The sequence below is a fragment of the Fistularia commersonii genome, chromosome 22 (assembly GCF_037954325.1).
Source record: "Fistularia commersonii isolate RoL2024-O1a breed Wild chromosome 22, RoL_Fcom_v1.0, whole genome shotgun sequence".
NCBI classification, from domain to species: Eukaryota; Metazoa; Chordata; class Actinopteri; order Syngnathiformes; family Fistulariidae; genus Fistularia; species Fistularia commersonii.
This window is the reverse complement of record NC_141305.1, coordinates 2,164,082-2,177,233: the sequence shown is the minus strand read 5'-3', so window position 1 is coordinate 2,177,233 and position 13,152 is coordinate 2,164,082. Positions and strand designations below refer to the sequence as shown.

At 40.4% G+C, this 13,152-nt stretch overlaps 1 protein-coding gene across 1 annotated transcript; it reads left to right on the top strand.

The window, feature by feature from the left end:
* The first annotated feature begins 1,894 nt into the window (after nucleotides 1-1,894).
* On the top strand, nucleotides 1,895-7,376 carry LOC147221262 (uncharacterized). The gene is made up of 5 exons (XM_086169899.1): nucleotides 1,895-2,037; nucleotides 2,362-2,526; nucleotides 4,210-4,438; nucleotides 4,519-4,686; nucleotides 7,263-7,376. The coding sequence occupies exons 1-5, from the start codon at nucleotides 2,001-2,003 to the stop codon at nucleotides 7,354-7,356; spliced, it is 693 nt and encodes a 230-aa protein (XP_086026025.1). The 5' UTR covers nucleotides 1,895-2,000; the 3' UTR covers nucleotides 7,357-7,376.
* The last annotated feature ends 5,776 nt before the right edge of the window (nucleotides 7,377-13,152 follow it).

Below are 13,152 nucleotides of genomic sequence, written 5' to 3'. Positions count from 1 at the left end.
CAATAATTCACCCTTTCATACAAACATCGTATAAATTCATACAACAATTCACTCTTTTATACAAACATCGTATAAATTCATTCAACAATTCACTTTTTCATTCAAACATCGTATAAATTCACACAATAATTCACTCTTTCATTCAAATATCGTATAAATTCATACAACAATTCACTCTTTCATTCAAACATCATATAAATTCATACAACAATTCACTCTTTCATACAAACATCGTATAAATTCATTCAACAATTCCCTCTTTCATTCAAACATCGTATAAATTCATACAATAATTCACTCTTTCATTCAAACATCGTATAAATTCATACAATAATTCACTCTTTTATTCAAACATCGTATAAATTCATACAACAATTCACCCTCTCATCCACTCGTCATTTATACACACAACTTGCCTGCAAGTGTTGCTGTTTTACGCCGCTTGTTGCAGCTTTTGCACGTTTCTACTGATTATATATTGTCATATTGTTAAGGTGCAGCTTGTTAATACAATCTCTACCTGTTCATATATACTTTTAAGAGTCTTTATTGTTTATTCTTATCTTTTATATTTTCTTGCATTGTCCACTTTCTGCTGCGAGTGGTTGAAATTCCCCACTATTCACTCTTTCATTCACAACATCTTTACAGACATGCAACCATTCACCCTCTCATTAACAGCCATTCACCCTCCTTTCCTGCAGATTCATCTTTCGTGCGACTGAAGGCTGTGTTTCCCGACGCCGTCACACATAATCCAGACATTTTTCTTTCCACGGCCGTCATAAACAAAAACAAGAGGTTGTCCACGTGCCAGAGGAAGATGCTCCAAGCATTCCTTGCGATTCTTCTGTTGGGATTCCAGCGGAACGCAAAGCGATACGGCCTCCGCCTGCAGACAAAACACGACCTGCACGCACACACACACACGCACGCACACACACACCCTCCCGCAGCATCTCCACCCAGGCTGTCGACTCCAGAAATAGAAACATCAGGGACGCCTCCGATCGAAACACAAATAGAAAAAGACTCGGGTCCGGCAAAACAAACCAGAAACGTGACGGAAACGGGACGCGTTGATGCGGGTAAAAATCCACCTGGGCGGATGAGACGGATGACGGATGTCGCTTTACGACACTTTCTTAATCTCAGTCCCAGCCATAATACGCATATCTCCAGTATCATACACAATAATAAGAGTAGAGTGTATTAATTGAATCACATAATGCTATGATATTTTACAGATTGCCCTGAGTAATGATGAATTTAATTTAATTTAATTTATTTTATTTTATTTTATTCTATTTTGATTTAATGTAATTTAATTTAATTTAATTTAATTTGATTTAATTTAATTTAATGTAATTTAATTTAATTCAATTTAATTTTTTTTTTTTTTATTTTCCTTCTCATTTTTTTTCCTACATTTTTAATGATATAAACGTTTGCCCACTTCCACATTTTTAAATTACTTTTTTTTTTTTTTTTTTCAATCTTTCTTGGGAACGATCAGTCGATTTTTTTTCCTCGTGGCCCTAAAAGTGCGACAGGCGGAAGCAATAACACTTAAAGGGCGGAGAAAGGAGCGTTTCTAAGAACGCTAACGATAACCAGGTCTGAATAAATGACCTGCATCTTGTTTTTCCTGCAGGGGCCTCGGCATCTATGAGAACATTAGATGCAAAATGTGTCGCCCGAGGCGGATTAATAATGGAAAACACACACACACACACACACACACACACACACACACACACACACACACACACACACACTCCTAGCTTGTTTGTCACTCTCTCTATCGCTATCTCTCTCCCACACACACCCTTCCTTCTCCGCCAAGAGGTCTATAAAAGCGGCATCGAGTTCTGCCAGAGAGCATAGGGAGCAAAGCTCAATCTCTACTTACACACACACACAAATACTCAGATTAGAGCAGAACCCCCCTCCCACACACACACACACACACACACACACACAAAATCGCCTCCTGTGATATGAACCTCCTCATCCTCACCTGTCTCCTGTGCTTCGGTAAGTCTTGACTTTTTTTAAGCTTGAACTTTTGTGGATCTGTGAGACAGATGGGGTGAAAGGGTGAAACAGCAGGGATGTGTGTGTGTGTGTGTGTGTTCTCCTCCGATGGCGTTGGATCGTGGCCCGGCCGCGGGTGATTACGCGAACCGGTCGCTCCGGTTTCAGGCCCGGCTTCAAACGGCGAGATGAATGGATGAGTGACAGGTGAATGGGCTGCGGTTTGGGAATGTTAGCGCCCGCGGCATCTGTATTCCGCCGCCCGCTTGATGCTTTTCCGAATCGAAAGCGTGATCTTTGACCGCCTCCGGCTCTCGCTCTCAGTCGTCTTCAGAGTCCTGGGGTCCCGGGGCGCTGAGGCCTCGTCCTTGGGTGAGCTGAGCAGAGCGAGCGGGGGTTCGTCCTCGGGGGAGGGCCTCTACGGTTCGACCGTCGATGAAGAGGAGCCGGAACTAGAAGAAGGGCTGGAAGAGAACGTCAACTTGTTCTGTAAGGAATCCCTCCCGTCCCAGCTCTGCGAATATTAAAAACAGACAAAAAAAAATATCCTCGCGCATCAGTTCCTCATCTTTAACCGGGCCTTCGAAAAACCCGGAGGAGAAAGGAGGGCAACCTTTGTCCCCAGAGACGTCCAACTCTTCAACTCCTCAATTTCCAGCAACCTTGCAAACCCATCATCACCACGCCAGACTAAATCCCCCCGCTGAGTGGAAGGCTGCTCATCATTTATTTATTGTATAAATGCAGAGCGAGCTTACCTACAATTTGCACAATTTTGTCGAGAAATTTATATATATATATATATGTATATATATAAAAAATTATTTTATATAAATGAATAATATTAATTATTTTATATATATTATATATATTTTTTTATATATATCACAAATTATATTAATATATATATTAATATAATTGTTGCAGAAAATAGCAATATTCAAACATATATTTATATCATTTTTGCAAAAAATAGCAACATTCAAACAACACAACGTATTATTTATTATATATTATTATATATATTGTTTATATATATATATATATCTCTGCGCCCAGTGAGTATATATATATATATATATATAAATATTAATATATTTTTTTGCGAAAAAAGGCAACATCCAAACAACACAATGTAACTCCAAGTGGTACCTACATTTTTTTGCAAAAGCTGTATTAAAATCTATGTTTTAATATATATATATATATGTATATATATAATATATATAATTTTATATATTATATTATATTATTATTATTTATTATTATATATATTGTTTATATATATATACATATATATATATATATATTATATATATATATATATACATTTTTGCGAAAAAAGGCAACATCCAAACAACACAATGTAACTCCAAGTGGTACCTACATTTTTTTGCAAAAGCTGTATTAAAATCTATGTTTTAATATATATATATATATGTATATATATAATATATATAATTTTATATATTATATTATATTATTATTATTTATTATTATATATATTGTTTATATATATATACATATATATATATATATTATATATATATATATATACATTTTTGCGAAAAAAGGCAACATTCAAACAACACAATGTAACTTCAAGTGTTACCTTTTTTGCCAAAATTATATCTTACAAAAAAGAATAATTAAATAAAAATGCATGTGTATATATTTATATAATTTTTCAATGTTGCTACCCCATCTTCCCCCTAGTTGCCCCCCTGGAACAAATAGAATATGTAAATGAATAATATATACTGCTCAAAAAAATAAATGTATAATGCAAGTCCAAGTCAACCACACTTGTGTGAAATCTGTCCACCTAGGAAGCAACACTGATTCATTTGGATCTGTTTAAAGAACATTTACATCGACGTCAGTGTGTTTTTCCACTCTCATTTGGACCTTCATGGGTTCATACATTTGATTTCCATGGATTATTTTTGTTTGATTTTGTTGTCGGCACATTCAGTTATGTAAAGAACAAAGTATTTAATAAGAATATTTCATTCATTCACCTCTAGGATGGTGTTATTTTTGTATTTCCAGTATTTTTTTATTAGCAGTGTATAACAACAAATAGTAATATAGTAAATAAAAAAAACACAGTTTTTCTAATTTCTGGTTTCTTCATGAATGCAATCCGGACTGATCTCCTGTACTCCACAGCCCTCCATCAAAGCAAAGATGACAAGAAGAGACGGAGAGGCAAAGGCAAAAAGAAGAGCAAGCACAAAGGCAAGAGTACGACGGCGTTCAACCCCGAGCACGCTTTCTCCACCGCCGTCAACGCCTCCGCCCTCGGCACCACGCAGGACCCCTGCGCCTCCACCCACCTCACCTACTGCATTCACGGCTACTGCAAGCAGATAGAGGGCCTGCTGGAGCCGGTGTGCATGTGAGTACGGAGCCCGGCGGGATGGCGAGTTGGCCGCCGAGTTATCGTCACGTTGACGCCTCTGCCCGTTCGCTCCGCAGCTGCATGAAGGGTTACTACGGAGAGCGCTGCGGGATCCAAACCCTGGGGACCAAGAAGGAGAGGGAGCACGGCGCCGATGCGGAGCTGGTGCAGACGGTGCTGGTGGTCATCGCCGTGGTGCTGTCGGTCATCAGCTGCACCGCCATCTTGCTCATGGCCTGCGCCCAGTGAGTATCTGCGCAACTTCTATCAGCTGAATACCTGTGCGTGAATGTGAGCTAAACGGGCGGACATACGTGTCACTGAACATATGTTTGCTGTCACCTGAATGCTGAGAAGTACAGGAGACAGAGCTGGAGGTCGCAGAGATGAAGATGTCGAGGTTGTCTTTGGGAGTGACCAGGATGGAGAGGATCAGGAATGAGTCCATCAGGGGCAGTACATGAAGAAGTTTTGGAGAAAAGATCGGAGATATAGTTATCTGAATAACCATTAGTGAGTATGTTAGACCGGGGCAAGACATGTATGCTCGAGACAGTGGGGAGGTGTGCTGTAGGGGTAACAGAGAAGTTCAAGGTGGAGTTGGTGCTTCATTAGGGATCAGCTCTGAGCCTCTCCTTGTTTGCAGTGGTGATGGACAGGCGATTTGGAGAGAGATGGAGAGTTTGGTAAACTTGTTATGCTATGTTTATGCTATAGTTATCTGAATAACTGTTAAGTATGTTAGACCGGCGCAGGACTTGTATGCTCGCTATGACACAGTGATGAGGTGTGCTGCAGGTGTGACAGAGAAGTTCAAGGTGGAGGTGTGACTTCATCAGGGATCAGCTCTGAGCCTCATCTTGTTTGCAGTGGTGATGGACACGCTGACAGATGAGCTTAGACAGGAATCTCCATGGGCCATGATGTTCGCAGATGACATTGTGATCCGTATTGAGAGTAGGGAATAGGTGAGGGAACATCTAGAGAGGTGGAGGTATGCTCTGGAAAGGAGAGGAATGAAAGTTAGTCATAGCAAGACAGAATATATGTGTGTGAATGAGAGGAAGCCGGGTGGAACGGTGAGGCTACAGGGAGTGGAGATCAAGAAGCTGGAGGATTTCAGGTACTTGGGGTCAACAGTCCAGAGCGTAGGAGAGTGTGGAAAAGAGGGAAAGAAACAGGTTCAAGCAGGTTGAAATGAGTGGAGAAAAGTGTCAGCGGCCCGAAAAGATAGAAGACTATCAGACAGAAGGAAAGGAAAGGTGGACGAGACAGTGGGGAGATGCTCTACAAACACTGACAATGACCAAAAAACAGGAGACAGAGCTGGAGGTCACAGAGATGAAGATGCTGAGGTTCTCTTTGGGAGTGACCATGATGGAGAGGATCAGGGATAAGAGAAGCCAGACTGTGATGGTTGGGTCATGTACAGAGGAGGGAGAGGGAATATATTGGTAGTCGGATGCTGGAACTGGAGGTCTTGAAGGAAGATCAAAGAGAAGATTGATGGACATAGTGAGAGAGGATATGAAGGTAGTTGGTGAGAGAGAGGAGGAGCCAGAGAATAGGGTTAGATGGAGAAGGTTGATTTGCTGTGGTGACCCCTGAAGGGAAAAATTTGTCACCGGAGTGCAGGACATGTATGACCAGGACAGAGTGATGACTGCAGTGGTTTGGACCTGAGCAGTCCTCTGTTCAGGTCCAAACCATGGTGAAGATCTGAGTAGAAGGTTCCTGAAGGTGGAGCTTCCAGGCAGGAGGTCGAGAGACAGGCCGAAGAGAAGATTTATGAACATAGTAAGAGGACATGAAGTTAGTTGGCGTGAGAGAGGAGGATCCAGAGAATAGAGTTAGGTCAGAGATTAAAATCACCATGGAAACAGTCGCCGGTGTAACGTGTCGTAATTGTGCGGGACGGAATACGATGCTGATGTCAGCAGATCTCAGAATGTTTGGTTAGAAGATAAAGTAGTTAAAGATGATGACACAAGTCGCTTCCCGGCAGGAGGGTGAGTAACATTTAATGACAGCGTCCGACTTATAAGATTAAAAACGGGTTGCGATATCTTTGTTGACTCAATGTCTGACTGCGGCAGCTTTTCTTCTTTCTTCTTCTTCTCCTTTGGGTTGCTTCCGTCACGTCAACCCCTTCCATCCCCTCCCTTCACACATACAGAGCGCTAAAATAGCGTTTCTCTAAGACTCACATTGCAAAAGTACACAAAATTAGAAATAATTTGTCTATTTTTTTGTTTAATCCTGGTTTTTACGCCGCTCAAAGACATCATCACTCCGTGCACATACCCAACCTCTCCTTTACTTTCTTCTGGAACCACCGCTAAAAAGCGATTGCTATAGCTGCTGAGATAGCGTGAATCAGATTAGCCGCTAACGGATTCTCGTGCCAGGCATACTGCGCCCAAAACAGGAAAAAAAAAACAAAAAAAAAACCAACAGCCCTCCCCTTGACACATCCAAAAAGCAAACAACGTGCCGGGACGCACCCACTCCATGCAGGTGTTGCTCACTTCCGCTACGAGTTGGACTCCAGAACTCATTCTCACTTTTTTTTTATCAAGGGAGAAGAAGTGTCACTGGAGTCTCTGAGATACCAGGTCACGCCAGGACAAATATGTGGCACAAAGTTGATAAGTCAAGAATAAGCGCGGTGTAGTTTTATCCCCGCTTATAAGTGTGACGCAAGTCCTGGTTTGGATACCAGAAAACACACACATGTTGAGTTCGTTCACATTCGGACGGGGTCAAAGTGCTTCGGAAGAGGAGGGAACCCGATCACTCAGCTTTCACGTATCCTTCGCAGTTACAAGACTCATAAAAACTTCCTGGCCTCCTATCTGGGCACCTGGGCTGAGCAGGAGAAGCTGCAGAAACCTGCTGGTGACCTCGTGGTGTGAGGCTAAATGTGCATCGGAGGTAAGCTCGCTTTCCGTAAATATGTTTTTAAAAATGTCAGCGCAAAAGTTTTGTTCTCAGAATCGTCCGGAATCGAATTGAATCGGATCGGATTCGAATCGAATGGAGTGGAGTGGAGTTAAATCGAATTGAATCAAATGGAGCCGGATCAAAACATTGCTAACTGAATCGATTCAAACAGAGTCGAAACGAATCATCTACTGATTCAAACAATAGATTTAAAATGAATCACTTTGAATATATTGAATCGAATCAAATCATGGACTAGAGTCCAATCGAATCATCTAATCAAATTAAATGAAACACAGTCGAATCTAATCATTTCTAATCCAATCAACGAGAGTTGAATGAATCAATTCTAAGTGAATGGAATCAAATGGAATAGAGTCGAATCGAATCAATTTGAATCGAATCAAATCAAATGGAATACAGCAGGTGTGGGCAACCTTTTTGGCTCAGGGGCCACATTGACTTTTAAAATGTAACAGATGGGCCGGGTCGGCAAAGGATACGATACACATAAAAAAAAATAAAAATAAAAAAACGCATTTGTTAATAGTACATATCAGACTCATCTGACATTTGCTTTGAAAATAAAACCAGCTTGGTTTTGAAGGCTCTGACGTTGGCTTGCATTTCATGCACAAACCGTTTTTTTTCCCTTGTAGCTTCAAGCGCACCTTGTTCATGTGTGTCAGATACGTAAAGGCTAAATCACAAAGCCCATCTGTGTCATTCAGCTCAGGAAGATTCTCAAGTGTTCTGAAGTAGCTACAACACTGAAATAATCCCCCGTTTATCTCCTGCTCCAACATTCATTAATAAAAACATTTAATCATTCACATCAAGTATGAATTTTGTACCGATCTTTAGCGGGCCGGATTAAAAAGACCAACGGGCCGGATGTGGCCCGCGGGCCGTACTTTGCCCACCGCTGCAATAGAGTCAAATCGAATCATTTGGAATCAAATCGAATCGAATCAAATCGAATTGAATCAAATAGAATCGTCGAATCGAACCGTTCAAATCCAAACGAATTGAATCGTATCGAATCGAACAGGTTAACCCTGTTGTTTTAGTAAAGCACACGCCTTAAAGAAATTAAGGCGCGTACACTCTCACACTCCGCACATACACATGACTCTCGATTGCATATGCGCACACACACACACACACACACACACACACACAGAGTTCAAATAAAGAGACATGCTTAAAACCTCCACATATAATCCAGTGAATCAAATCATCTGAATTTTGCCCATTTTCATGGAATAGCACATTGGCGCAGCAGTATTTGCACATATTAACATGAATTAATATTTTTGTATATATTGACACACAACTTTTATAATATGATCTTAATCACAGGAAATGAATCTAGAGCCGGCGGATAGCGAAGGCATCGCTCGCCGTGACAGCAGGGCGTCACTGAACACCTCACGTAGCAATTGTTATTGATTTTGGAGGGTTGCGTCACGCCAAGAGGAATCCCCACTTCAGGATTTAAGCTTTGTTTGATTGAACTTTAGACGCCTCGGCCTGTTTCATCACCGCGCCGCGTACCAGCGTAGAAGAAAATGCAATGTTGTCACGCTCATGCGTGCACTTAAACCATAACATCACCTCAGTGTCACGGCTTGATTACTCAATGTATCTTAGCTGGACAGACCACACACACACACACACACACACACACACACATGCATGTGAATGGCCTCGCGTGTTCAGACACACGATGAAGATGTTTCGTCATTCTGATCCTGCAGATTTTCGGTGTTATTGATAAATTTGTCGGTAGTTGCAAGAGTTGGACCTTATTCCAAAACAAATAACGTAAATTGTGCTCATTTTAAGCCAATCAGAATTCCTTTAACCTTCCTCTTGTGTTCGGGTCGCCACCGACCCGTTTTATAATCACTTAAATTTTTTTTTTTATTGCATCAAGGCTTCTTGACTTTGTAAGGAACCTTGATTTTAACAAAATTCAACAAAAACATTTTTTTTCACTGCATTATAAAATGCTCCAGTTGAAATTATGTCCTTTGTAGTGTTAGGGTCAGTTTCGACCCGGGTATAAAAATAAGATTACAAAGCAATAATTAGAGTCAAAATTTAAATCTTAAATGTATTGTCAGCCAACACAATGACAACCAACTCCTCCCCCACTCATGTGAGCTTCTGGGGATGCTCATTTGTCCAGGATTGCTGCAAAAAAAACAAAAATGAGCACGTCCAGACACGTCAGACACGTATTTATATTATTCTCTTGAGGTTCATTTTTCTGTTTTTTATTGAAATCGAGAGGTATACTAATAATAAAAAGGCCCAGAGAACCACAACAAAAATTTTTAAACCCAATATTTTCATGGATAAGGAAGCCTAACGAGGTAACCAAGAGATGAGAAAAAGAATTGGAATTTAAGTTTTTGTTTTTAGTGTATTTTAAAGCTAATTTAAGACACGGGTCGAAACCGACCCGTTAACACCGGGGATGCTACCAGAAAGCTAACACAGGAGGAAGGTTAAAATGTCAACTGTCATTTGGGTGTTACCAGTTATTGTAATCCACAAACGACCAAAATGTGATTTAGAATTTAGTTTGTTTTAAAAAGTTTATTTGGACAGTGAACAATCACATTAAGCACAGAGATAGAGATGTTTTGTACCAGATTGTAGCTCATAGCTAATATCCATCTGTAGTCCTGGGAAGACAATACAAATATAGAACTGTACAAATAGACAATATATATAAAATATACAAATAGGCAATAAAATAACCATACAATATATAAACAGGCAATAAAATAAGTAAAACCCAAGTTGAAAGTGATATTGTTGTGAGATGATACCGCTGCAGAGCATTAGCGCAAAACGTCACCACACTTTTACAATAAGGCTACATTTTTGCAGAATATATGCAGAATACTAATAATATTGTTTTTTCTCTCTTGTCCCGACAGGATCCAAAGAAAAATAAACTGCAAGGATGAGTTGAAGACGGCAAGAAAGAAGTAGAATCCATAGGCTGCTTCATTAAAAACACGTGAGAGACACGAACTGAATAGATTGTAATTTATTTAGTATAAATATTTATGTGTAAATGCTAAATGTTTCGGTGTCACGATATTTTGTAGCTTCGGTTTTTATTTATTGCACTGCTGTTATTTTTAGATCCAGAGCTTTTGTCACGAATAAAAAGTGTCAGTGGTCTGTTGAAGTGTTTACATTCCTGCCACCTGTTGTAGTGTGCACACACACACACACACACACACACACACACACTTTACCGCCAAAGACAGATTGTACAGACAAGGACCATCACGAAAACACTGGCAACTCATAAGGATCAACACAAAAGCGACGGCGCCTGAGGGTGTTCTCAACAAATCAGTTGAGATTGACATGTGCAACGTCAGCTATTCAAGAAGCGCAAAAGTTATTTGCGGTACACTATCATTACGTTCTAGCGCTTCTATCTCGGCGTGGAGTTGACGTCATGTGTACAATGTACATTTTGTGTCCGCCGTTTTTTTTTTGGAAGACTTGAAGATAATTAGATGTTTCGGAGGCGGCGAGCGAAGAACGGCGAAGAGAAAGAGGGGAAACCGGTCTTTTGTGAGCTGAGAGAAACCTGCCGGGGAAAAGGAAGAACAGCAGGAACATCAAGTCCGAGTAGAAGAAGAAGCTTTTGCTTGCCTTTTAGCTTCAGTCAGTCAAGACGTTGATTTCTCCGCCCGAAACCCGAACAGGAGTTGTTTTGTGGTTAATGAACAAGACGGCGGTGTCATTTGCAAAGTTTGCTGGGAGAGAGTAACTATGATCCAAAGGTCATGATTTTATTTGTATAACCCCGACTGCACGACAAGTGATACATGAATGAAGGAACGGATACATACAGTATATATGTGTTGCTATTTATATACAAAATCTTTCTTTCTGGATCTTATTCTGAAAAAAAAAACAACTTTTCACCATTTCACACATCAGCTACCACAAGCTAGCTACCTTGAGCCGGAATCAAAAGTCGCCGGAGAGCTTTTTCGGGAAGAAACCAGCAAAGGATGAGACCGCGGAAGCGACGCTGGCAAAAAGAAAGCTGCATTTAAAAGAAAATAATTCCTCCATACACAAGCTCCGCGCCCGCTATGCATTATTTGCGGTGAACCAAAGCATGACTGGATATACTTAGCAATTCAGTCTCCTAACCCTGACCCTTACCCGTGCTTATAAGTGGCCTATACTCATGCAAATATAAACATTAGACAAAAAAAAAGGTAAAATAGCACGATACAAATGGCCAAAATACACATATATGCTAATACCATACCGTAGAAACGGTGTTTTGGACGAACTTATCGACAGAGCCCTTGGAACGTAACCCTATTAAGTGAGGACCACTATTGTAATTGCCTAATATAATACAGTTTACCCTTGTTTTTCGCGGGGGTTACGTTCCAAAAAGAACCCATAACAGGCAAAATCCCTGAGGTAGAAACCTTTATTTTTTTTTTACAATTATTATACAATTAAATACTCTATTATACATTGCTGCTGTCGTCCTTATGTTTTTTTCTTCCTTCTTTATGGAACGAACGGAAGATTCATTAATTCCATAATGCCGACCTACAGCCGCATAGCTATTACCTTCCCTTAGCATGTCCAGAAGTTTAACTTTATCTGCGATAGATAGCATCTTCCGCTAACTTTTGGGCCCTTTTGTCGGTCCAGAGCATTTTGTCGACATTATGGGTTTTAGAGAAACTCGAAATTGCAAGAGAATTTGTAATGTAATGTAAATTTGGCAAGCTGTTTTACGTACGTGTACATATTAAACTGCAACGTTATTGACGCACAGGTAGAGAAGAAGCGGAGTGACTTTTTAGCCAATCAGAATGCAGAACACAATGCAAATTCGTGAAGTAGTGAAACTGTGAAAAGTAAACCGCGTTATAGCGAGGGATCACTGTATGATGGTTGTATTCAGATTAAATACTGTGAACTGACAAAAGTTTTTATTGTTTAAACCCGCAGCCTTTAACTGGTCCGCGGGAACATTTTCATGCATCAGATCGATCCCTGGTACAAGAAAAGGTTGGGCATAAATTATGAATTAGTGAATATAATCATAACACATCAAGGCGTCTTGTTGAACAGGGTACAGACATAAAATGCACATCCGAAAGAAACAATGAAAATAAAAACAATAAAAGTCGCCAGGCGGATAAACGAGAGTGTCGTCTGCATAGCGGCGGATTCGAATGTTGGATAAGATGTTGCCTGGTGAGGAGGGATGTGGGACGGATGATGTCCCAGGCTGCACTGAGGTCCAGGACGGTGAGGAGTCCAGAATCTGCTTCCCTTCGGCGGAAACCAGACCGGAACTGTTCTTCAGAATCCTTTATTGATCCCCTGGGGGGGGAATTGCTTTTCGTTGAAAGCAGCTTCTGTTACAGAGTCAAGTGGGGAAGAATCAAAAATAGAATTCTATATGTAAATAAAGAGTAAAATAGCAAATAAAAATAATCAGAACAAGTACATGTAGTAATTGTGTGTATAAATAGTGGTTGTTGAACGGCAAAACATTTATTGTACAGAAGACAATGGAACTACCGTAATTACCGAACGATAAGCCGCAACTTTTTTCACGTAAACAACGATGCGGCTGATATATGGACTTTTTTGGGTGGTGGACGCTAACGAGCTTCACGCCGCTAAAATGTTTATCCTCGTCACATCGGACTGATGAAATGACCGGGAAATTCTGAGTCCGTTCA